The 24,199-nt window shown below is 50.8% G+C and overlaps 8 protein-coding genes across 8 annotated transcripts; 5 read left to right on the top strand and 3 right to left on the bottom strand.

Annotated features, from left to right (window-relative positions):
• Positions 1-300: 300 nt before the first annotated feature.
• F4817DRAFT_349707 (heterokaryon incompatibility protein-domain-containing protein) lies at positions 301-3,000 on the top strand. Its single transcript, XM_049304858.1, has 2 exons — positions 301-1,566; positions 1,722-3,000. The coding sequence occupies exons 1-2, from the start codon at positions 486-488 to the stop codon at positions 2,768-2,770; spliced, it is 2,130 nt and encodes a 709-aa protein (XP_049155193.1). The 5' UTR covers positions 301-485; the 3' UTR covers positions 2,771-3,000.
• Positions 3,001-3,432: 432 nt separating this feature from the next.
• Positions 3,433-4,332, top strand: F4817DRAFT_349701 (eukaryotic phosphomannomutase-domain-containing protein; the record flags this gene model as incomplete). Its single annotated transcript, XM_049304857.1, has 1 exon — positions 3,433-4,332. A coding segment is annotated over exon 1 (556 nt), but the record flags the coding sequence as incomplete, so codon positions are not given.
• A 399-nt stretch (positions 4,333-4,731) lies between these two features.
• F4817DRAFT_252878 (uncharacterized protein) lies at positions 4,732-9,295 on the bottom strand. The gene is made up of 3 exons (XM_049299187.1): positions 6,597-9,295; positions 5,803-6,491; positions 4,732-5,699 (listed from the first exon to the last, which is right to left on the bottom strand). The coding sequence occupies exons 1-3, from the start codon at positions 9,125-9,127 to the stop codon at positions 5,227-5,229; spliced, it is 3,693 nt and encodes a 1,230-aa protein (XP_049155191.1). The 5' UTR covers positions 9,128-9,295; the 3' UTR covers positions 4,732-5,226.
• A 1,817-nt stretch (positions 9,296-11,112) lies between these two features.
• Positions 11,113-12,510, top strand: F4817DRAFT_252846 (HSP20-like chaperone). Its single transcript, XM_049299186.1, has one exon. The coding sequence runs from the start codon at positions 11,301-11,303 to the stop codon at positions 12,309-12,311; it is 1,011 nt and encodes a 336-aa protein (XP_049155190.1). The 5' UTR covers positions 11,113-11,300; the 3' UTR covers positions 12,312-12,510.
• Positions 12,449-13,247, bottom strand: F4817DRAFT_252839 (Pcc1-domain-containing protein). Its single transcript, XM_049299185.1, has 3 exons — positions 12,999-13,247; positions 12,556-12,939; positions 12,449-12,496 (listed from the first exon to the last, which is right to left on the bottom strand). The coding sequence occupies exons 1-2, from the start codon at positions 13,034-13,036 to the stop codon at positions 12,645-12,647; spliced, it is 333 nt and encodes a 110-aa protein (XP_049155189.1). The 5' UTR covers positions 13,037-13,247; the 3' UTR covers positions 12,449-12,496; positions 12,556-12,644.
• Positions 13,248-13,446: 199 nt separating this feature from the next.
• On the top strand, positions 13,447-16,822 carry F4817DRAFT_349696 (phosphatases II). Its single transcript, XM_049304856.1, has 3 exons — positions 13,447-13,965; positions 14,231-14,551; positions 14,609-16,822. Exons 1-3 carry the CDS (start codon positions 13,914-13,916, stop codon positions 16,150-16,152), a joined length of 1,917 nt encoding a protein of 638 aa, XP_049155188.1. The 5' UTR covers positions 13,447-13,913; the 3' UTR covers positions 16,153-16,822.
• Positions 16,823-20,048, top strand: F4817DRAFT_349693 (alpha/beta-hydrolase). Its single transcript, XM_049304855.1, has 4 exons — positions 16,823-17,682; positions 17,820-18,011; positions 18,192-18,336; positions 18,512-20,048. The coding sequence occupies exons 1-4, from the start codon at positions 17,530-17,532 to the stop codon at positions 19,885-19,887; spliced, it is 1,866 nt and encodes a 621-aa protein (XP_049155187.1). The 5' UTR covers positions 16,823-17,529; the 3' UTR covers positions 19,888-20,048.
• A 99-nt stretch (positions 20,049-20,147) lies between these two features.
• On the bottom strand, positions 20,148-22,853 carry F4817DRAFT_361487 (adenine nucleotide alpha hydrolases-like protein; the record flags this gene model as incomplete). The annotated part of the gene is made up of 4 exons (XM_049306419.1): positions 20,148-20,476; positions 20,555-22,097; positions 22,128-22,498; positions 22,709-22,853. 4 exons carry the CDS (start codon positions 22,851-22,853, stop codon positions 20,148-20,150), a joined length of 2,388 nt encoding a protein of 795 aa, XP_049155186.1.
• Positions 22,854-24,199: the final 1,346 nt, after the last annotated feature.

The raw sequence follows: 24,199 nt of genomic DNA, 5'->3' as shown, positions 1-24,199 counted from the left end.
AATCATGAAGGTCTAGGATTGTACTGCTTGAAGACTACTCGAAGCTCTGTTAGATTCACCGAGGTATGCTCTTTCAGTGCTGTGTACTGGTGGCTGGCACATCATCATACGTTATAAACTTATTCATGATGATAGGTAGTGCTGAATTAGCTTTGCCGAGCTGACTTACTTTGATTATACATGTATGCTAGGTTACCTTTCATTGGTTGATTTTCTTGTTGGGTTGTATTCGAACCAACAACCTCGCATAAGATGGAAACCAACAGCATATATTAGTTTACCTAAGTATATGCTGACCTTCCAATGTATCTCATGTCGTATTTTATACCGTTTTAGCAAAGCTATATGCAACATAGCCCCCTTTAAACATGCTCGATCAGAAGTGACCCCGCAGGACTATTAAAAAGACTACTTGAAAGTCAGTCCCATGAAGTCGTTTAAGTTTTCTCTTTAGGACAGTCCTAGTTTGTTCTTGCTAGCACAATATGGCTACCAATTCAGCATCAAATCCTCCTAGCCCGAATGCTGGGATCTACGCCCCTCTGGGTCCCAACCAGGCTAGATTGATCGAAATCCTACCTTCTGATGACGATGACCAGCCGGTGAACTGCCTACTCCGAACCGCTGAATTGACGCCGGATCTTCACTATGCCGCTCTATCTTACGTCTGGGGCGATCCCAAAGTCACACGAGATATTCTCATTAATGGGCACATCCTTCCTGTGACCACTAATCTCGCGTGCGCGTTGTGGTATTTCCGAAAAGGGGGCTTCCCAAATAATGAACTAACGGGAAAGATACGGTTTCTCTGGGTAGACGCTCTCTGTATCAACCAGGAAGACACCGCTGAACGTAGCCACCAAGTAACGCTCATGGGGACCATCTACCGCAACGCGAGCTCGGTATTATCGTGGCTTGAGGATCCAGAGCTTGGGCACATTAATACTGTATTTCCGCTCATACGTGGACTCCCATCTAAGATGGAATCTATCGCTCAGTCATGGGATAAAGATGCATGGGAGAGAGATAAAGACGGATGCTTAACTGCTACGAGAAGGGCGGGCCTTGAATGGCTGCTCTCGGAGCCTGAGAAAATGAGACCTTTTATGAAATTATCAAAATGCACCTACTGGACTCGAATATGGATCGTCCGGGAGATGGCCTTGGCGAAGATACCAATAATACATTGGTTTATTTGTGGCCACGACTCTGTCAATTTCACGCAACTTGCCCTATTCGACGCCTGGATCCTATTCATTTTCAAGGCGGAGTTTGAATTAGCGCTAGACATCTTTACGGTAGGAAGCCGTATGGTCTGGCGTCTAGTGCACCTGGCAGTGCAAGATCTAATAGCCAATACTCTATTTGAGTTAGAAGCTATAGAGACATTTATGGAAATCGACGGTAGAGATAAGTTGGTGGACCGCATTGTGAGGGGGGATCCTTTGTTTTCCCTAGCACATCTGCTGGAGGGACCTGGGCATGCCGACTTAAGCAGATCTACTTGTCTATTTGACAAAGTACAGGTAGCGGGGATCAGGACCTTTGCTACTGATCCCCGGGATAGTACGTAACGCCAAAAATCATTCCCTTCAGGACGTATCTCGGGAGCAAAAGCTTCCTAACCTGGCTTGTTAGAAGGTAGTAATTACGCCCGAGACGTCTCTGAACCCCTTAGACTCTTCATTGTAAGGAGTAGCTGCTGACTTTTGCTACCCAAGTGGTGTACTCAGTGCTTGACCTAAGTTATACTGATATCGTACCAGACTATACCAAGTCTGTAAGAGAAGTCTATCTCAACGTCGTAGGCAATGAGGCAACAAGGCTAGCGGGGTCTTACTTGCAACTTTCTGGACGTGCTTACAATATTGAGAACGAGCATAACCTTCCTTCCTGGTTGCCGGACTTCACCAACCAAGCAACATGCGCGTATATCAGCATAACCTACCGTCCCAAGTTGTTGAAAGGGTTCAAACTGTTGGAAGGGATCAAATTTCGTGAGCCGGAGATAGTTAATCAGGAAACCCTCCGCATCCAGGGAGCAGCCTTAGACTCTATAAAGCACGTTAAACGCATCCCGGGATATTGCAAAGATCACGATAAAATGATATACCAGCTCTGTGTTGACTACCTGGTCGATTGGATGGTACCCAACGAGGCCGCACGTGGAGAGTATGGAGTAGGATCCTGGTTGTGCCGGCTTGATAGGCCACTGGAGAAACTCCTAGCAGCTTTACGTTGGGACGCCCCGGATGATGATGAAGTTTCTCATTTTCGTTGCTTCTGTGGCCCACGCATGCCTGTGTATACTTGGGAGTTCATGATCTTTCTACTTACCGGTAGTAACATTCTGTCTGAGGTTGAAATGAAAGATGCGAAAAGACGACTTGAACTTCCTTCGGTAATTCCACTGGAGAAGTTTATGGCACATTGCCTAGTAGATTTGGAAAAAGTTACCAGCAAAGACGAAGACGACAATGAGGGGCATTGGAATTTTTGGTATCGAGGTATCACCCCAGACATGCTTCTTTTCCAAACTTATGGTGGTAGATTAGGGGTTGGACCGAATGGCTTGAAACCTGGAGATACCGTTTGCGTCGTTGATCGAGCTCCATCTCCAATTGTCCTGAGGAAGGATGATTTATCAGAGAATGAAAGTTCACCTTTGGTACACATGGGAGCATGCTTTGTTGTAGGCTTATTAGATGAAAAGCCTGCTGAGATGGTCAAAAGAGGCGAGCTGGAAATTGAGACATTCGAAATACACTAGGTCTATTGAAAGGGTAGTTTCTTTGAATCTGTTAGAGTTGATATTGAATAGTTACAATACTAGCTGCGTTACCCGTTCGCGCAAGCGCTTACGGGGAGGGAGTGCCTAGCTTCAAGAGTGCCTTTTACGCCACATATAAGTCTGGCCTTTCTGATTGGCTAGCCACACCTCAGCGCACGTCCGATGAATTTTTCGTAGAATCAATTGACCTATTATACTATTGTATAAAAGTTTAAATAATTGGTATCGTTGGATAGAACGCGTTTTGCATGACCTTTTTATCTTATTTGCATGTGTTTTAAACCATATGCGATAGAATGGCAAAGGAAAAAGTCGCCAACTGCGGGGCGATTCTAAAGATCTGATTGGCCGAAAAAATTGTGGCAGTACTAATGAAATATATAAGAGTTGATGAAGATATCATGTGTGTATATGTGTAGCCCCTATTTCGGTACGTCCCTGATGTACTTCAATGTTGTCCCTGGGGAGGTACAAGGTAAGGTACATATCACATGTACTAAGGTACCGAGTAGTCGAACTGATGTGGAGCATGTGGGACATATTGAACTTCAATTGGTGCATCTACCCCCTTGTCCTTATTCCCTGACCCTGCCCACCGCCTTCATTTTAACACGAGTTTACGTACGCAAAGTACCTACACCAAGTACATGTACCTCTCAACCCCTCCCCCTCCATTTTCTCAATTTCAGGGGTCCAAGAGGTACATTAGGTATTTAATTACTTACCATCGAGAGGCGCAGCTGTCAACGCAGACGAAGACGCTACTTTTTACAAAATTAAAGACACGCGTCCCAAACTCAAGATTCAACTTCGTCTTCCTCACTTCGTCAACTCTCCAATTGTGTCTAAGGAAAGGAAAAAAAAAAACCAACTAAAATTCCAATATGGACGCCGGTGCCCCCCCTTATCCTCCCCTAGAGGACCGCCCGATCAAGAACACAATCGCCCTCTTCGATGTAGACGAGACACTGACGCCGGCGCGTCGTGCTGCTTCGCCCGAGGTTCTTCGCACGCTCGAGCGACTACGACAGAAGGTCGCCATCGGATTCGTGGGTGGATCGAATTTTCCCAAGCAGCAAGAGCAGTTAGGCGCTGCTGACCGCCCTGTCACCACCATGTTCGACTTCTGCTTTAGCGAGAATGGTCTGACAGCCTACAAGATGGGTGCCGAGTTACCCTCAAATAGCTTCATCAAGTGGCTAGGCGAGGACAACTACAAGGAGCTCGCCAACTGGACCCTACACTACATTGCCGACCTCGACATCCCCATCAAGCGCGGTACTTTTATCGAGTTCCGCAACGGCATGGTCAACATCTCCCCTATCGGCCGTAACGCTAGCACTCAGGAACGCAACGAGTACCAGGCATATGACGAGAAGCACAAGATCCGAGAGACTATGGTGGGCAAGATGAGGGAGAAGTTTGGCCACTTAGGTCTAACGTGAGTTAATATAGAATAAAGTGAAGGAAGGGAAGGAAATAGCAAATAGCATAAGCTAACTTGCCAAATTAAACTAGCTTCTCGATCGGTGGCCAAATCTCCTTCGACGTCTTCCCTACGGGTTGGGACAAGACGTACTGCTTGAAGCACCTTGAGGACGAGGCCAAGAAGCCCGGCGGCATCGAATACACCAACATCCACTTCTTCGGCGACAAGACCAGCAAGGGCGGCAATGACTACGAGATCTACGTCGACCCCCGCACCATTGGTCACTCCGTCGAGGGCCCCGAGGACTGCCTGAGGCAGATAAAGGAGACCTTCGATATCTAAGGCATCTAAGGCTTGAGCTAGGGAGGAGGGAATCCTACGACGATGATGAGTGAAGATGATGACTAAGAGTCGCCTGATAGATCTGGCTAGACTATGTTGCATTTGCACATGAATGAAATAAACCAAAAAAGAGAATCAAGAGGTAGAGAGTGCTTACCAGGTAGGCAACTCACGGACATATAATCCCCAATACCTATATACCTATATACCTTTAAACCCGACCCCTGAAATACGCCCAATAAAAAAATAAAATAGATGCCTCTAATTATAAGGAGGACTAAGACTTATACTCCAGCACCTAGTTGGCTAATTCATCAAAATACCTTACGACCTAGAATCACGCCTATGAAAAGACCAAAAGTGCCAACAGCCCGCCGTTTTCTTAACTTTGATTTCATTCAGGCATGACTACCTCCGTAACCTACTTAATCAGGTATATATTCAAAAAGTCAAGCACCAGACCGCAAGTTCCCGGCCTGCAGAACCTCCCCAATACAGTGACATTATTCATGCTTGCTTGCTAGCTCGCTCCCGCTTTCTTGACTTCTAAGCACGCTCACATATCTCCTCACTCGTGTCATCGTAATCCAACTCAATGCATAGCACATATAATAGCTCTCCCTTCATCTCATCTCATCTCATCTCATATCACCACATACGAATCTTACCTCCCAAACTCCAAATGCGGCACAATAACCGGCCCATACTTCGTCGGCGCCGTAAACGCGCCATCACCCTGAACCACGAAATCCACCGCGAGACTCAGCCGACTAACCCCTCCATTCGCCAACTGCGTCTGGTTCGGCCCATACGGGGTAGCCGGGACAGCATCCGGGTCATACGCCACGACGGCGACGTAATTGCGCCGTCCCATGAGCTTCTTGAGCTCGCGGGGCGCGCCGCTGGCGTCCGTGTGGAAGATCTCCATCATGTCTTCCTTGGTGTCGCTGAGCTCGTTGGGCGAGGACCGCTGCCCGTTGACGGGGACGTAGTGCGTCCGGTTGCTGTGCAGCATTTTGAGGATGTATTGCGCGGCGGGGGCGGCGACGATGGGCGAGGTTATGATTTGGTACATGGTTTTGTGGTCGCTGGGGTGGGTTGGGTCGTGGACTAGGCCGGCGCCGGCGGCGTTGACGTCTGGGGGTGGGTTAGCGAGGGTGTGGTTTAATGGATTAATGGGAATAATGGAAAGGAAAAGGAGAGGAAAGAAAAGGGGGTTAAGATAGATAGATAGACATACCTCCTGACAAGAAGGTCATACGCAAGCCCTTCTGATGCGATATCCCCTGCAGCGTGCGGATCAAATACGTTCGCTCGAGGTCCTTGCTATCGTGAGTCCACATATCCTTCAAGATCTCGCCGATATCCAAGTCGCCGAACTGGTTGACCACATTGCCCATAAGACCAGACTTGCCGACGGCCTTCTTGACCTGGCTGAAGCCCTGGGCGACCATCTCCTTGCCGCCGACAATACCCGCCACCGAGCTCGTCACCTTGCCTAGCACATTGTACGTCGTGTTAACCGCCTTCTTGCCCGTCGCAAACGTATTCGCCAGACTCTCTACCGTGTCTAGACGCGGGTAGACGATAGGCACCGACAACATCCACAGGCAGTGCTGGACGCTAGGCGGCAGCATGGCGATCTTAGGGAATATGCCCTGGTACGTCGGGCCGGCGAGCACGCGGGTCTGCGTCCGCTCCGACCGCAGGTCCACGCCGGCTACGACGACGGCCGGGCCGAGGTACTTGATGAAATGCCAGCCCTGGCCCGTGACGGTGAACAGGTCCATGTCGTGGCTTACGTTCCGGAGGACTTCTAGCGTGGTGTGGTGCTGGAAGAGCAGGTACATGTCGACGGCTATCCGGCCGATGTTCTTGAACATCTGAGAGTTCTGCATGTAGTCGGGGTATGAGCCGTAGCCGTCGAAGCTGGGGCGAGGGGAGTTAGCATAGTACACACACTTCACCTCATATGTATTGTATCTCACTCCTTGCGCTGTGCTGTGCTATGAATAAAACAAACAAAAGACTTACATATCGTGATCGTCAATCTGGCAGATATGCGGGATCTGCGCAAACGCCTCCCGCAAGAACGGCTGGTCGAAATGGCTCGTGTAGAAGTGGAAGTACGCGTGCGACACGTCCTCCTCGTGGCGCGCCGTCCACGCCGCGTTCTTCCTGTTGTCGCGTCCCGGTAATGCCAGCCACTGCTTCAGCAGGGGGACTTCCTTCCACAGCCTGTCGCCGTAGATCTGGTCGCCGAGCCCGAGCTGGACGTGGAAGCCGCCGCAGTCGACGTTCTTCTGCAGCACGTCCTTCCACATGAAGCCCAGCCCGCCTAGCTTGCTGCGCTCGCCCTGCGACGTGCTCGCCGCGAAGTCGTTGCCCGAGTGCGCTATGAAGCGCCAGTTCGTCTCGCCGCGGCCCGCCACGACGAACTCGTACCGCGTGCAGCCCAGGTGCGACGTCACGGCGTACGTCCATCTTTCCGTCGCGCCGTCGCCCATCTGCAGGTCGACGTCGTATTTGAAGAACTGCCACCTCTGGTGCGTGAAGATGGTACGGGGCACTAGTTGTCGCGGGTTCGGGGACAGGTCGACGCTGCGGTGGATGTGGATGGTAGGCGGCTGGGGAGCGTCCGTGACGATGAGGACGCTTCCGTGCCAGATCCCCTTCTCGACCTCCATGTTCGTGTACCGAAGATACGGGCCGAAGTAGACGCCGTTCGTCGGCTGGACTTTGTACATGTCTACTCCGGCGCCGGGGGGCGGTCCCGTGAAGCCGGCTGCTGTCGGCGTGGCTGTTGCGACGCTCATGATGCTCTCGGCATAGCCGGGTGTCTGCGGCGGGAACATAGGTGATGCCATCGCGCTTTGCTTGCCGAACATTGGCGAGCCGAGAGGATTGCCGTATGTGGATGCGGTAGGAGACAGAGGTGGTGCCTCGTGGTGGATAGGGTTGGGACCCTTCGGGAACTCCCATTGAGTAGCTTGCGAAGCTAGATGGATGTAGTAATACTGGCCCGAGTTCTGGTCGAGATGCGCGATCCAACCCTCTGGGAGCGGCGGCGGCGAAGTAGGACCTTGGCCTTGGAACGGAGAGGGAGTGTGAGTAACAACGGTCTGCTGCACTTGTTGACCGTTTTGCTGGGGCTCCGGTCTGGGATCGTTCGCAAAAGCAGGGTGTCCGGGATGTTGTAGAGCCGGAGACGCAAGAGCAGCAGCAGCAGCAGCTACTTCTGCCTGCTTCTTGGGCGGTGGTGATGATGTGGCTTGGGTAGATTGGGCTGGTGTCGATGAGCTTGAACTTGGCTGGGCTGGCCGTTGTTTCTCGTTCGGGTATGCCGAAGAGCTTCCACCACCTGGATTGATACTGGAGTATGCGGGAGGAGGACTTGGTGACATCTGCATTCGCTGGAAGTCCTGTTCTAACACGCTGATCTGAAGCGCAGGTCCACCGCTTGCATTCGAGGCCGAGCCAGAAGCCGAGCCGGTGGCCGAAGCTGTGCTTGAGCCTGTATTGGTGGTATTCGCTGGCCGTGTTGCCTGCGCGCTAAACGTCGGAGCAGTAGGGCTTGTAACGGGATTTGCTCCCTGGTATACGGTAGGGGGTCCATGCGGCTGTTGATCAGGAGCCTCCGTCGGCGTCCAAGGACGGGGTGGCTGTTGCGTAGCCGGATGTTGTCCGTATTGCGCCAGCCGTTGAGCCGCTGCCGAACTCTGAAGACTATTAAGAGTGGCGGTTCCCGATATCCCAGCAGCCGCATATCTCGCCTCGATGCCTCCTCCGGGGATACTACCTGGTTCTACGATAGGAGTCTCCGGCGGGGGTGGAGATCCTCGACTTGCTCTTGTGGTTGACGTAGAAGCTGTTGATGCAAAGCGGTTTACGCCGCTGTCTGGCATCTTGAGGTGATTGTCTTCAGTTGGTTGGGGCCGCGCATTGCTGTTCGAGCTTGAGCTCGAAGCCGCGGAGCTCGCCCTAGGCGGAGGGTAGTAGGGCTTTTGATGATAGTTAGGGAAGGATGTGGTAGTAGTAATATTCGTTGGTTTCGCTTGGTTGCCGAGAGGTTTGGCAAAGAGACCGGTATCCTCTCCTGGAGGGCTGGCCGGACTAAGCGACGCTGGCAAAGGTCTAGGAGCAGTTCCCCGTCGTTCAGCAAGACCGGGTCTTTTTTCGGTAGGACTTGTTTCTAATCGCGGAGTGGTGTCGTTGAAGGAATCCGAATATGAAGAGCCCGGAGGACTCGTGTAGATCTTATTGAGAGAGGGCCGGCGGTCGTCGGCAGGATATGGAGGGTATGGAGGTCGACTCGACTGGGAAGGTTGACCAAATCGATGGTCGTCGTCATCAGGGTATGGCAGAGGCGCAGCAGAGCTCGAGGCGCCCGGCGGCAGGGGAAAGGTAGGATGGGAAGATGCCGGGGCGGGATATTTGAATCTATCGGAACTAGGCCTGGGACTCTTGGGATTGAATATTCTCAGAGGCTCGACGGTAGGGCTGTCGCAATCTTCAGCGGGTTTATTGAGGAACATCTCCTCTTCAGGTCTTCCGTGACGATCCATCCTATTTCACGTATTCTCCCGTACTCGGAGCGCAAACCAGCTAACGAGGCGCAAAAAAAGGTACCGGCAGAATACGCGGGATGACGCACGGGGAAAAAAGACGATAAAAAGTTATTTATAGGCGCTTTGCGACAGCCGGACGTAAAACGACGTCCAGACGATGGCTTGGACGAGGTGGGGTAGCGATGATTGGTTTTGGTTCTGTCGTGAAGCTCACTGAAGGCTGACGGCTTTCGACCAAAGGGAATAGAAAGAATACGGTACAATATACGCGCAGCACAAAACACGAACGGGTGAAACGAATTCGCGGGAACGACAAGATGGCTACGAAGAGGTCTATGATATGCGACCTACTGTCTGGCCGTGTGGATATGAGCGTGCCCCTCTTGGGGGGGGAAGAAGCACCTTGTCCGGTCCAGTGGACTCGTCCAGCTTGGCAACTTGGAAGACAGGGCAGATGATTGGTTGATTTACAAGTTGGCGCTTAAGAAATAGGGAATTTGGGTGAAGCAGAATAGTATTTCCAAGCGCCCAATCAGCCCCATGCAACAATGAGACCTGTCGTAGGTCGTAACATATACTGGCTCTCTCATAGAATAGAAGTCTACCGGTTTATTAGTCCTGGCTTGCCGGTTTCCCTTGACATTATTCTACACGCTAACTACCTAACTACTGTATTGGAGGGGCTAGCTCATATAATTCGCTTAGATATCAGAGCAAGAATCTATGTATTCAGTAAAGCCATGATAGGATGAGATGTAAATAGAGATGGTGGGTCAGCTGCACCCTGCCTCTTGATTCACTTAGACTACACTACTGCGTGCAGATGATATTCATCTTGACGTACCATAGTCAAATTATTAAGCCCACGGTTGTGAAGTTTGTTAAACACTTTTCAGAATGTGTACCAGGGATCATCCGATGGCATGATGGACATACCCGTTGTCAAATGTCATAGGTATTTTCACTTGACGAGAAAGATCCCGTCATAGCCGTGACACGGTCCGTAGCTTATAAGATAGAGAGCCTAAAGAATGTACATAGGCGGCTATCGAACCAAACTTTGAAATTAGGTATCTAGCTTCATTTGCTGGGTGTGCCCCTGTATGCTTGTGATATGCATGCTGTATCGTACATACATTGACGATCCTTCCCGTCAAGTGGGAACCATCCAGGAGCACGTTTAAAATAAGAGGACTCCCGCGCCCCGCCAACTATCTCATAAAAAGGATAGTTTACAACTTCATGTTGAATTTTGGTATATTATCAGCTAAGCTAAGTTTTTGCTTCTCGCCGCTAATATTCTTGACTGTATTTATATATACAAACATATTATCTATGAGTTTACCGATCGTGATTTATACTGCTCCTAATGGAACCAATTACATGATAAGACAATAAGAGTAGAAGCATACTATCAAGGCTGATAATATTATCATCCTTTACTATACTGAATAGGAGAAGTAGTCGAATTTCAGCCTTACGAACGCCACAATAACTTTGTAGAAAAGCTTTGGAATGATATAATGTCTTTCTTTGTTCGGCTCGGCTCGGTCGCGGACCCTTCGAGTCGGTTGCGAAAGTAGTCCGCCTGAAGGCGACAATCTGACGCGGCACGTGTCGCGAACAACGACGAATGCACCAGCTGCCTGCTTTAATTCATGGCATACGATGACTCTTAAACATATGATCCAATATAGTTATCTTATCTCTATAGTTCGGATTCCGAACTTGCCTCTTCGCGCCCGAACTACGTCTTTTGCCTCCCGTCTCCCCATGGGACGCCAATCTGAAAGAGGGATCAGGGTTCGACCATTGAGCCAATCATAACGCTCCATACTTCCTCGACCGTCTGAATTGGTGCGTAGGACGCGTGGCAGCCACCGAAATCATGCTGCGTATGTCCCAGATGCCTCAGCTAGGCTACGATTTCCAGCGTATTCCGATCTGTTCGAAACTGGGTTACGTACACATTCCTGACTGTTTTGTAAGTCATAAGTCAAGTTTGGCTGCGTTAGCTATTCGCCGTGGCAAGTCGTATGTTACGTACTCCGTCCTGGAGCCTTGATATGTCTTTGTATATAAGGGATGGACTGCACGTCCTCTAGTTTGACATAACATCTCCAGAAACAACAAGTTCATCATTACAAATCTAAATAACAATCATCCAAAAATGGAAAACAACAACAATAATCAAGCTCCCTTCTGGGACTTCATGCAATCATTTGGTCCGCACGGGGCTGGGAGAGGCGGCGTCGGCATTGACCATACCAACTCCGGTCATCAGTTTCCCCCGGGATTCCCATTTGACACCACCCAGTTCAACCCCTGGATGGCTCACGGCTGGGGCCGCTGGGGCAACCACGGAGGACATGGCAGAGGCGGCCATCAACAATATCGAGACGTACCTGAGACCGGTAGGGAAGAAGATCACGGTGACACCGAAACGGAGAGTTCTCCCGAAACTTTGAGGCACACGCCGGACGAGTCAGTCACTGGCGATGTCCCGCCCCCTCCACCACCCGGAGCCTTCCTTCATCATCCTCCACCGCCTCCCGGAGCGTTCCCGCACCCCCACGGTCCGCCGCCGCCAGGTGCTCCGAACCACCACGGTCATCCGCACCCATTCGGTCCTCGCCGAGGACGAGGAGGTCGATGTGGACGTGGAGGCCGGCGCGGACCACATACATCACCGACCTATAGCGGCCCATGGGACTTCCGTCCATTGATGCACGCTTTTGCCGCTCATCCATTCGCCGAGGCTTTTAGAGAGTACATGGACCAAGCTCGGAGTGGTCCCTCTGGCGAATCGAATGAGCACCAGGACGATGCGTTCGTTCCGCCTGTCGACGTCTTCAACACCGAGGGAGCATACGTACTCCATGTGTCACTGCCAGGAGCGCTGAAGGAAGACATCGGAGTGAACTGGGACGGCGAGAAAATCAACATTGCCGGGGTTGTATATCGTCCGGGCAATGAAGAGTTCCTCCAGTCCTTAGCTTCGAGCGAAAGGAAGGTTGGTATGTTTGAGAGAAGCATCAAGCTACCACCTCCCGGCAGCGACGAGAAAGAGGATATCGACGGTCTCAACATCACCGCTAAAATGGAGAATGGTATTCTCATCGTTACTATCCCCAAGACTGAGAAGGAGTGGACTGAGATCCACAAGGTTGACATCGAGTAAACATAGATGTCGCGGGGTTGAAGGGTTAGGTACATGATGGTTGGTTATGGAAGAATATTGATAGTAATCTCATAAGATGAAATGGTAGGCGTTAGGAGTTGCAGGTAGCACAACCCCCCGTATGGCAATAAATAAATAATTCTTTAAGGAATACTTCCACGTGCTCTGCATCATCGTATAAACCCCTGAAAATGTCTTAATAACGATACCCTAGATTGCTTCTTGTGTTCACTATGATACTCACCTAGTAGCTATTGTTTTACATTCCACTAAGAGTTGCGGGACAGTATCCCTTACCCGTCGTGACAAGGGGCTATGCTTTCACAAGTCGATTCATGCTTTGGTGTCTTCCGTGGCTAGTACATCCGTGTCAAGCTCTTGCATGACTTCGACCACTAAGTTTAGACTATCCATAAAGGAGTTGACGGCTACGCGAAGCATCCTGTTGGTGGTGGCTTTGTACTCGGTTCGTAAGATATTCCCGCCTGAATCCCCATTGACGGCGTCTTCATCTGACTGGCCAATGGAGAAAGTTCGCTTCACCAAAGGCGATAGCTCTTTGTCGACCTGTAGTGCCTTTAGGGCGATGGATGCTAGTCTTGGTGTAGGGAATGGCACCTCAATCGTCCTAAGAAGCAGTCTTAGCCTTAAATTATTAGTAGATTACGGTTACGAATGCTAACATACAGTGCACATGGATATTGTATGTCTGCTATTGAGGCCATGGTGACTAGTCGTATGCCTTTTCCCAGGTGAATAGAGTCCGGGGTGGATTAATGGCTAAGAGGCTTGGAATGTTGATTGTGCAATAAGCAAATAGTTAGGTTGCAATTGTGAGCCGCGGCGGGGAAGACAGGGAGGGGTAGGCAAACCAGGTTTCTTCTAGGTTAAAATTGTTCCGCAAAGGATGATAAGATAAGGTTTGGTAGGAGGATAAGAAGCGTTGGAATTTAGCTGCGGCTTATGAGGCCAGCGTTTCAGCCACCTATGTAATGGGTCCAGACGGTTGCTAAGCAACGGCTTGACCGGTAAACACGACAGGGCAGACAGGGGTATAGGTCACGGTCTTAACCTAATATGGTAAGAGGTCAAAGGAGGACGCTATGCGACGGGCCAGAAGTTTGACCCTTGTCACTTTCTTACCCCAACATAACAACAATCAAATAATAATAGAGCGAAACCATACAAAAACATCCTTTTCTTGAAAAAAAACCCATTAATAATTTACATCGTCTACTTCAACTTCAACCTTTCTTCCTTCTTATCAACTCCTTAACTCTTCTTGCTCGCATTCACTACTACTTGCTGCCGATACGCGATACACATCATACATCATTGAACTAGTTACCGGTACATGAACTGTTTGTTTATCGTATCCGAAATTAGAATCATTTCTTCACCGATATCATTAGACGGTCCTTCCGCCGACTGATATATTTATAATACTGCAGGCCTGCGTTTGTTTATGCAGAGCCATTGAAGCTTCCCGTCTTCCCGTCCGAGTCTATACTTGACGGGGTAATCAAAGCCAGCTCTTGAGCCGGAAACAACAAAGGAAGTGCAGCAGAAGTAGCAGAAGCAGCGATAACGTCAGCATTGAAGATGCCGCCTTCGAGGAGCTCCCCCTCGGGTCAGGTCATTGAGTATATTCCAGGTATGTTCCCTTTTACCGTTTATTATATTCGCCTAGTCTTCTGGCATATCCGATATCAACTTATTCGCTTTTCACCTCTTATTCGTATTATCCTACTTGGTCATCGTCCTAGTCACATTTGTTATGTCCTTTGACTCCTTGAGCGTCTGCCTAACGCAGATCGAGCTGGGGAATCCCATTTCTGCTGGCTTCCCACAAAATACCTTACATCCCTCATTGCTACTCAATTCAGAAGTATTTCCGGTCACATTACTAACATTCGCAGACCGCCTTTACCTAGCATCCTACATTCATCCTCCCACAGCCGACACCGTCTTTCCCTACTCCGAACCCCCAACTCGCTCGCCAAGTAAACGATCGCAAAGAGCTGTCGACGGGCCTTCGCCTGCAGTGTCTAAGTCGGACCGACATCCCCCATACTACTTTACAGTCGATGACAGCCTCTTATACAACGCCTTCCACCACGATTTTGGTCCACTTCACATCGGTCATTTGTACCGTTTTGCCCTGCATTTTCACGATGTTCTTGGCGCAAAGGAAAACCAGCATAGACCTATTGTATTTTGGAGCCGTGCAGACCCGAGGAGTAAGTCCTATGCACGTATATATGAAATTTTTTACTGTTGCTGACAATTTCGAATAGGCCGAGCCAACGCCGCTTGTTTACTCGCTTGCTACATGGTTTTGATTCAGTCTTGGCCACCTCACTTGGCCCTGGCACCGATTGCGCAGGTTGATCCGCCTCTAATGCCTTTCCGCGACGCTGGTTACAGTCAAGCGGATTACGGTATCACTGTGCAAGACATCGTGTACGGTGTCTGGAAAGCCAAGGAGGAAGGTTGCTGTGTCCTGGACAACTTCGATCTTGACGAATACGAAAAGTTTGAACGCGTCGAACATGGCGATTTCAACTGGATCACGCCTCATTTCCTGGCATTCGCATCTCCGCAGCATAGCCCGGTGGCACGCATCACCGAGTCGTCAGAATTATATGATTCTCTTCCCAAGACACTCTCCGCGGTCGATTCTCACCCAAGCCTCCCTCAGTCATTCAAGAACGTACTAAGCCACTTTTCTGAGCGCAGCATTGGCCTAGTTGTTCGACTTAACTCACCTCTATACTCCCCATCTTACTTTGAGGCATTAGGGATCCAACATCTCGATATGATTTTTGAAGATGGTACTTGCCCTCCCTTAAGCACCGTTCGAAAGTTCATCAAGCTTGCGCACGAGACGATTACTATTCGGAAGAAGGGGATTGCAGTTCACTGTAAAGCTGGTCTTGGAAGAACCGGATGCTTGATTGGGGCATACCTAATCTACCGCCATGGATTCACAGCAAATGAGGTCATTTCCTTCATGCGTTTTATGCGCCCCGGTATGGTTGTTGGCCCTCAACAGCATTGGTTGCACATCAATCAAGGAGTTTTCCGCGAGTGGTGGATCGAGGAGAGACTGGAGAGGAAGTTAAGAAAGGAGCTCGCGGCGGCGAACCAGGCACCCAGCACGCCCATCCGAGCAATGCAGAAGGCTACTCTAAGCCGAAGCGCTCAGGCATCTACACCTCCCAGCAGAAGCCCATCAAACCGTACGCCTCTCGGCGAAATGGATGGTGAAAGGCGTAATGCGGGTGCGCAAGAGGACTACCTACCGGCCCCGACGCCAGGTCAGCCTCGGAAGACGAGTCGTATAGACCGACACCATCCTTACCAGCGCAACTCGGTTCAGCCTTCCCCGGTCGAGGAGGAACGCGAGGGGGCTGAGAAAGAGACGGAGGTCATCTCCGTCCACAGACGGTCTAACGATACCGAATCCGAAGAGGAATGGCTCCTACGCATGCGAACCCATCGCAAGACATCGCACTCACCAGGCCGCAGTGAAAAGACGAGATCAGTAAGCCAAAGCACGACAACCACAATATATAAGGTCATAGACAATGATGCATCTAATGACGCTGAGAACATTGGCAGTGCTCGGCCAAAGACCATTGTGGACCATGTCACCGGCTCGCCAACGCGGTCGGCGAGCGCCTCGGGCATATTGACCAAGGTCAGGAGCAGCAAGCGAACGGCCGAATCTAGCCGCAGCAAGGATTCAGCGGGCGTGCGCAAGACGAGCGGTCGGGTTGGTAGTATCAACGCCAACTCAAATGTTAGCTCAACGGCACGCAAGGTATCCGCGATATAGGAGACCGAGTCCTTGCTGTTACCGAATTGAGCGTTAACGTCTGCTTGATGTTGCGTTTTTAATGGCATATTCGATGATAATTAAACCCCACGGACCAGCTATTTTCACGATGATGACTATGACGACCAAGTCACGGTTCCCTGCATATGCGTTTGGCGTTTGGTATCGACGAGGTATATGAATTTTCCTCGGCAGAGACGATGGACCTTACTTCTTCTCCCTCCGCAAGGCCCCCTGGCTGTTATGCTGGCATTTCTCACCGGCGAGCTCTCCCACATTGAAATGTTTGAATGACTAGGGCGTTACGGACTTACTAAGGTATTGGCTTGGAATGAATGGACATGAGCATTGTTTTTAATCTGGACTGTCTCACTCGCCATGTTGCCTATCTTGACTTCGTAACCGAAGTTAAGTTGGAAAGCGGATGCGAGCAGAGCATTGGAGTAAAAGGGGGAGGATCGAGTTGAAGTAACATTGCTTTCTGCTGTTTAGATAAATGAGTACGTGCATATGATGAATATTTTCTTCGTTCAATTCTGTTTCGTTTCTTCAGGCGGTGAACCGTGCATGCGATTTGAACAAGGCTCTGTATCTCGACCGAGGTCGGCATGAGAGATGTGGATGAAAATAGAAAGATGAGCGACAACCCCGGTCCGTTCCCTGTCTAGTTACTTTTTAATGCTCTTTATTAACTATATAGGTCTATTATTGACGTCAGGGAAATTGATTTTAATATTACAATTCGCTCTACTAGATTCTCTTCGATTTGAGCTAGGTACCTAACCTAGTGAATCTCCAAGAAAGGATTGGGACTCAGTATTGCATCATGATATTCGAGTTGTTCAACTTGTAATTTTCCTAAAACTGATTAATCACTTCCCCAAATCCTCCACGAGAGCGGAGATCCCATGACCCGATTCATCGCCTTGGAGTAGGTATCCTGGAGATTTGTCTCGGTTAGCTGCAGACGGACGGCTTTAAACTCTGTGCGCCAGAGAATAGGACTGCGACGGGAAATCTGATGCTGCGCGACGAGGGACAACGCGCTTTCCCCCCCGAAATAAGTCTCGTGGGCATGCTAAAAACCTAGTTCTTGCGTGTTTTTGTGCCCGTCTGCAACGCTTGGCTAGATCAGATCGGATGTGAGGGGAGGGGAGGGGAAGTCGAGTGACTACCTAACTACCTAACTTAGAAAAAAGGGTGTCATCTATCCATCCATCCCGTGAATGTTCGGATGGATTTGAGGAGGGGGAAGACCTTGATACCGGCTACCTTTACTTACCAACCATATCCGATAGTTTTAGTACGCCTTTCCTATATCATACATATGAACAACCGCCAGACCGCACGAAGCGTCCCAGGCGCGCCGCCATAGCTATGAAAACCCTCGGCGCCCCAAGACGAGCCGTTAAGTCATGGCACATCTTTGCGGTGCTAGCGACGATAGCGGTCATCGTCGTCGTAGTCACTCCTACGGCTATATTAGTGCCTAGGCGGAATCGCGACAAGGCTATCGAGGAGGACAAGAGGGTAATACTATACTCCCTCCTATCTCTCTCTCTCTCTCTCTCTCTCTCTCTCTCTCTCTCTCTTTTTTCCCACCTACCCTCCCCCTTATGTAATTAGAGTTCCGCGGTAGACCAAGCGCTAAGACTTAACGAACGTAGACCCCATCGCAGCAGGATATTGCCCGCGTGAACTTGGGATATGCGCAGTACCAGGGCTCGCTTGTGGGCCGCGATGGCGGCGTCGCGGAGTTCCTCGGCATGCGGTATGCGGCGCCGCCGACGGGGGAGCGTAGATGGCGGGCCCCGGTCGAGCCGGAGGTGGATGATTCGGGGGATCGGGTGGCTGATACGGTAAGGTGGTTTTTTACCCGGGGGTGACCTTTTTTTTTACCTTGTCTTTATTTCTTGTCTCTATTGGATACTTGATAAATATCATGCTGAGGAGAAGGAGATAAGGGACGAAAGGAAGCAGAATGAAGGAAATGAATTTAACTAGGTACCTAAGGTAGCTAACACTCGGAGCGAATCTAGTTCGGCCCAATCTGCCTGGGCATCTCGGTACCGTATCCTAACGACGGAGCACAAGATGAAGATTGTCTGTACGTCAACGTATGGGCGCCGGCTAACGCTACGCTCGACTCTAAGCTACCCGTGTGGCTGTTCATCCAGGGCGGAGGTTCGTATTTTCATTTATTTATTTTATCTTTTTATATTTCTTTTCACCCCCGTCCTCTCTCCTATTTACCTACCAATACCTACCAATACCTACCTATAATAATCACAACTCCCCTTGCACCTAACCCAAAGACCGACTACCCTCCAAAACCCGCGCTAAATCAAGAAAAAAACAGGCTACATCACCAACAGCAACGCCAACTGGAACGGCACCGCCGTAGTCGAGCGTTCGGCCCAGAATATAGTCCTGGTCAACTTCAACTACCGCGTCGGGCTCTGGGGTTTCCTAGCTAGCGAGCGCGTGCGCGGCGGCGGGGCGGGAGACTTGAACGTTGGGCTCCGCGACCAGCGCGAGGTCATGCGCTGGGTCCGGCGACATATCGCGCAGTTCGGGGGCGATCCGGACCACGTCGTGATCCATGGGGCGTCGGCTGGGGCTGGCTCTGTTGCGCTGCATTTGCTTATTTCGTATGCGGAGGGTGACCGGACGCAGCACGGGAACGGCACCAGTAGTAATAGTAATAGTGACAATCTCTTCGTAGGTGCTATCGGGGAATCCCCCTTCTTCCCCGCGCAGCCGACCGTCGCGGATCTCGAGTGGCAGTTCGACCTAGTGCTCTCTCAAACAGGGTGCACCGACGAAGAAGATCCAATGTCGTGCCTCCGAAGCAAAGACACCACCACCCTACAACAATCCGCAAACATCCCCTCCGCATTCCCCGGACGCCCGGGTCTTCCCGCCCCATTACCCCTATTCTACTGGACGCCCTGCATAGACGGCTCTCTACTCCCCGACTCGCCCTCCGTCCTCTTCTCCCAGGGCTCCTTCGTCGACGTGCCCATCATAATGGGCACCACCACCAACGAAGGCACGGTTTTCGCACCCGCCGACACCGCCAGCTCAGCCGCCATGGCGCTGTTCCTCCAGAACAACTACCCGCGCCTCTCCTCCGCCCAAGCCAGCAACTCCTCCTCCAAATACCCGCAGCAAGCCGCCCTGCCCCTCCACGAGCCCTGGTTCCCCTCCGCGGCAACAGCCTACGGCGAAGCCACATTCATCTGCCCGACGAACACCCTACTGACATCGTATACCCGGCGCCGGAACAACGCCCGGCGCGCGTGGAGCTACCGGTACGACGTCTACGACGCGATGAACGCGGCGCTGGGGCTCGGCGTGCCGCATATATGGGAGTCGTGGGCTGTGTTTGGGCCGGATAGCCAGCGGGGGCCGGGGCGTGGGCCGGCGAGTTATTATGGCGAGGCTGCGGCTGTGGTGCCGTGGGTTATGGACTACTGGATCTCGTTTGTGCGGACTTTGGATCCGTCTACGTTGCGGACGCCCGGGGCTCCGGTGTGGGAGTTGTGGGATGCGGAGGGGGGCGGGGATGGTAATGGTAATGGTAATGGTACTGCTGGTGGTGGTGGTGGTGAGAGATTACTCATGCAAGTGGGCAATTTCTCGATGGAGACGGTGCCGGACGATCAGCGGGAAAGATGTGATTTTTGGAAAGGGCTGGCGCCTGCGCTGCAGCAGAGGAGGGGAGTTCGATGAAGTTTTGGGCATTGGTTTTTTGAGTATTCATGCCTTCGATATGATAACGATTTACTTGGTTGATGATTATAGTACGGGCAATTGGATAATATTACGGACGGTATTCTGAATAGTATATACCAATAAATATATGTTCATCGTGTAGATTTCTACAAGAGAATACTCATCAGCTATCTATAACACATGTAGACAGGACGGGCTATGTCCCGTACGAAATCTCTTTTCTTCATCTTTCCTTCTATCACTTGTATCTAAAGCCCCTAACGTACTTTAGACCACCTAGTTTCGAATATAGACACCATATTCAACCGACGACCTTGTGAATCCCATAGAGACCTACAAGGTATTATCGCGCCCTTACTTAACCAAGCTCCCATATCCTCAGGAAACTTAAATGCTTCGGGGTCGACATATGTGAATTTCGGTGTTGGTACGACTACAACAGAATCATCGGGCTCTAAACCTGCCAGTAGTTCGAGTAGAGACCTCTTAACAACTACTGCATAATGGTCCACTATGTTCTCAAAGTCCACCGCATTAGTGAGGGGTAGAGCCGAGATAGGTCCTTCAATTGCCTGGCAAGCAGCGGCTGTCTGGACAAACACGTCACCTGAGGGGGACTCGACAACGACGTGGTGCAAGAGGGGATCTTCCGGGGTCCCTCCACCGCCAAAGGCATACAACCGGATAGATCCGGCGTCCACATTCGCGAATCCCAGATGCGCATGCCACTCCACACCAGCCGAACGCGGCAGCTCTTCGACCTCAGCGGAGAAGACGAACGGTAGTGGTCTGTGGGGAATCTTCCCATCTTCAGCGTCAGCATCTGCATCTGCATCTGCATCTGCATCTGCGTCGAAATCCTTCAAGACCTCCCAATCAGGAAGACTCGGTCTCGAAGCGGTATCGTCGCTACTATTACCATATGTCATATACGCAGGATTGTACTTTCGATCCCACGGGTCCGGCTCCTCTACCGCGTCTGTCGACAGACTAGAGGATGCCACGTGCGCTGCGTTCCACGCCGCAGAAGCGAGCAGGGCACTGTGTCTCGCTTCCGAGCGGAGGGCCGAGCGCGGGAAGTATGCCACGGCGCCGCTCCACCATTGGACCTGCATCTCACCGCCAACACGCCAGAGGTGCTGCAGCGCTAGGGTTATTTGCAATGCGAGGCTACTGCTACCATCTTTCCGTATCGGAGGCAGGGTCATGGAGGCGGGTACCAAGGGTATCTGACCCGCGATGGACACCGCAAGAGGCATTTCTGAGTTTTGGGCATCGTTATTCTGACCCTCGTCGCTCCTAAGCAGGGGATACGTGACCGCCTGGCTGTATGGGCCAATGTTGGCTGGTGCCCAGTACGACCGCGACTGGACGTGCAAACCACGTCTTTCATTTCGCTGCAAATGAGGCTGAACGGTGAGAAGAACAGCTATGTCGGTGCCTCGAGGTAACATCAAATCCCCACATGAGATAGTTACTCGAGCAGGCGGGTTTGGTTCACGGAACAGGGCACCGTAGAGCTTGTTAACGGTCGGAAAGTCTGCCATACGCCGTAACACGATGACGGAACTGACAATTGCTGTTGACGGTAGGACATGGTCGCCTAGCCGTCGACGAACCTCGTCAACGATCCTAGCTGTCTGATCTTCAATGGCCCCCGAATTTCCAACAAAGTACCAATCATTGCTACTAGACTCGGTGTGCTTATACCGAGACAAGCTCGATGTAGGTGACAGCAATGTCTGAGATACTCCCCCGCTATGATCATACCCCAGCTTGCCCTCGTTATGCAGCGACTCGAGAACAGTCTTGAATTCCAAATCGAGCAGGTCTGGGATACGAACACCGTAACTATCTATCTGAGATGATGCATCCAAATCCGACTTCATCTCGACCTTAGCCTTACGAATGCTTAGCCAAGCGCTTCCACCACCTTCGCGTACTATTCTTTTGTCACCTTCATCAACTACTACTCGACCCTTAAACAGCACCGACGGGCCGTCTACGACAAGTGTCTCAAACTCGCCGCCCTCTCCTAAGACGGCACCCCGTCCCCCGTCGCCCCCAAAGCGGCGGAGCGCGCGGCGGATGCGAGACACGGCGGACTCGCTTGCCACATTTTCCCATAAGAATTCCTCTCCCAAGCCAGCGCTAGCCACCTTCACGATACGGGCCTCCAGCCCTGCGGCTGCCATATCGCGGAGCAGCTGCGCGTCATCGTTCTTATCGGTACCTACAGCTTGACTATCTGTAGCGGCAAAGGGCAATGGAAGTTCAGGGAATTGCCATAGATAGGCCAGCGGCACCAGGCCGAGCCTCAGAGCAACGGATTCGACGCGGGTTCGCTGGTACGTCGATAGTATAGCGCCTGTACACAGGGCGTTGACATCCGGGTGGGCCTCGAGAACAGCACGCAATAGCGGGACAAGGGACTCTGTCTCATCCTCGTCTTCGCGGTGGCCATCAGGGTCCTGGTAGCTTATGCCATGGTCCACCGCTGTTCCCAGGATAGGTCGGCGAAATAGAGGTAGTCTCGTGGCCTGTGCATACAATGGGATGACTTGATGACCCACGGTCTGGTACATGAAACTATTCAGGTCGGCCTCATCTTCTTCCTCGTTGCCACTATGGTCTATTTCCGGTGCCGAGCATGAAGTAGAGCATGAAGAGTGCTGGGGGTGTTGATCCACGCCGGGAGAAATCCGTATGGTAGCAGTAGTAGTAGTAGTGCTGCCGGCATCGGCCTTAGTTACGACTTCAGCTTCAGTTCTGCCTGCGCTTCTTGAAATATTGACATCTCTGCTATAGCTACAACTACTAGCATTGATGACTCTAGGCGGCGGGTGGAGGTTAGCTAGAGCTACGACGCGGTGCCCATTCGCCAGGCAGTGGAGAATGGAGTAGAAGCTATCCTTCCCCCCGGAGACCAGCGCGACAACGTGTAGGGGTCCGTCTGTTGCCATGGCATGGGTATTCGGTAATTGCAAAGGCCTGACAGCTATCAATTTCGGAGAAATAGAAAAGAAATCGAATAGTCCACCGGCCTAACAGGGAGTCATTTCTCCCTGTACCAAGTTTTCCGTACCAGGGTCTCTGTACTAGGCGAAGCGGAAACAAATCTCGACTATCGCGACATCAGTGTGGCACGATTGCCTCACTTTTCTTCGCTATATCTCGCTATATCTCGCTATATCTCAGCTGATCTCGGCGTGTTATGACTTCATAAGATATTTAAGAATAGCGGCTCTGGACCTTTGAGCTATGGCTTGATTGCTAGCTTTGATAGGGTTAGACATAGTCTAGTATTGTATACACTATAGATATCCGCATTAGAAAGCTAATAAGCTAATAAGCGAATCTATGCTAATCTACCTATGCGGATAGTTCCTCAGACGGTGTCGGCTTAGCGGGGTTTCGGATTTGTTAAAAGTCTAGAAACTAGAATTTTAAGAACCTGATTTTGTATCAGCAGACATCGGAAGAGAGATAGTCAGAGATAATTAATCGACTAAAAACGTTCTAATAGTTAGTAGTAAACATAAGCCCCTCCGTTACGCGCGTACGTTATTCATATTTTTTTTTCTTGCTTTCGGGTTTTGAAAAACGGACCGTATCCGCTCGCGGGCCAATTGTCGGACTTGAGTTACCAAATGACACAACATTGATGTATGTAGGTCCACACCTACCTACCTTATGTATCGAAGTAGATAGGTAGATAGATTAGGTACTTGTTACACAAAAGAACTTGTCCCGAAACCTTCAACGTTGAATACATCCATATACGATAAGCACCTCTCTACTGGTACACTTTATTCTACTAGGTAAACAAAACAATAGGAACTAGAATTATCACAAACACACATTGAATTCAAGACATATTAATTACTGGCGACAAAATCCATTGCTAGATTTAATTTCCTATCTGTACATAGGTTCCTGCTCAAAGCTATCTTCTTGTGACCAGCACTGCCACGAAAGCCGTCGCAATAAACGAAGTCGGGAAATAAACTGAATAACAGGTAGAAATTAGACACACGAAGAGCGATTTCAGTGAAGGGCCCCCTTCGAACATCATCCTCTGGTTCCTCCTCCCTCTCACTGATCGTGTCCTACCGCGATGGACGGCTGCTCTGCACCGCCCCGCTGTAGAGATTACAACGAGCGTAGAGAATTATAAGCCGCCGAAAATAGTGTATAGCATTGCTTTCCATGGCAAATTCCGCCTCTGTATGGTTTTATCAAAAATGCCCCCCCCCGTTCGCGCCTCATCACCAAAACCCTTGTATCCCTTGAAGGCTGTCGTAGCCGC

This window comes from Daldinia loculata (genome assembly GCF_022478755.1).
Source record: "Daldinia loculata strain CBS 113971 unplaced genomic scaffold F4817scaffold_66, whole genome shotgun sequence".
In the NCBI taxonomy this organism is placed as follows: Eukaryota; Fungi; Ascomycota; class Sordariomycetes; order Xylariales; family Hypoxylaceae; genus Daldinia; species Daldinia loculata.
Note: the sequence above shows the minus strand (reverse complement) of the source record. Positions and strands in the feature narration are given on the sequence as shown.

Excerpts from the sequence above, each read along its gene's own strand:
- F4817DRAFT_349696 (XM_049304856.1), top strand. The coding sequence starts at position 13,914 with ATGCCGCCTTCGAGGAGCTCCCCCTCGGGTCAGGTCATTGAGTATATT. Across the intron at positions 13,966-14,230 it reads GGTCATTGAGTATATTCCAG|ACCGCCTTTACCTAGCATCC; the intron begins GTATGTTCCCTT and ends TAACATTCGCAG. Across the intron at positions 14,552-14,608 it reads GAGCCGTGCAGACCCGAGGA|GCCGAGCCAACGCCGCTTGT; the intron begins GTAAGTCCTATG and ends AATTTCGAATAG.
- F4817DRAFT_349707 (XM_049304858.1), top strand. The coding sequence starts at position 486 with ATGGCTACCAATTCAGCATCAAATCCTCCTAGCCCGAATGCTGGGATC. Across the intron at positions 1,567-1,721 it reads TGCTACTGATCCCCGGGATA|TGGTGTACTCAGTGCTTGAC; the intron begins GTACGTAACGCC and ends TTGCTACCCAAG.
- F4817DRAFT_252839 (XM_049299185.1), bottom strand. The coding sequence starts at position 13,036 with ATGGCCTCAATAGCAGACATACAATATCCATGTGCACT. Across the intron at positions 12,940-12,998 it reads ATACAATATCCATGTGCACT|GACGATTGAGGTGCCATTCC; the intron begins GTATGTTAGCAT and ends ACTGCTTCTTAG.
- F4817DRAFT_252878 (XM_049299187.1), bottom strand. The coding sequence starts at position 9,127 with ATGGATCGTCACGGAAGACCTGAAGAGGAGATGTTCCTCAATAAACCC. Across the intron at positions 6,492-6,596 it reads CAGATTGACGATCACGATAT|CTTCGACGGCTACGGCTCAT; the intron begins GTAAGTCTTTTG and ends CCCTCGCCCCAG. Across the intron at positions 5,700-5,802 it reads TATGACCTTCTTGTCAGGAG|ACGTCAACGCCGCCGGCGCC; the intron begins GTATGTCTATCT and ends ACCCACCCCCAG.
- F4817DRAFT_252846 (XM_049299186.1), top strand. The coding sequence starts at position 11,301 with ATGGAAAACAACAACAATAATCAAGCTCCCTTCTGGGACTTCATGCAA.
- F4817DRAFT_349693 (XM_049304855.1), top strand. The coding sequence starts at position 17,530 with ATGAAAACCCTCGGCGCCCCAAGACGAGCCGTTAAGTCATGGCACATC. Across the intron at positions 17,683-17,819 it reads CTATCGAGGAGGACAAGAGG|ACCCCATCGCAGCAGGATAT; the intron begins GTAATACTATAC and ends TAACGAACGTAG. Across the intron at positions 18,012-18,191 it reads GGGATCGGGTGGCTGATACG|TTCGGCCCAATCTGCCTGGG; the intron begins GTAAGGTGGTTT and ends GAGCGAATCTAG.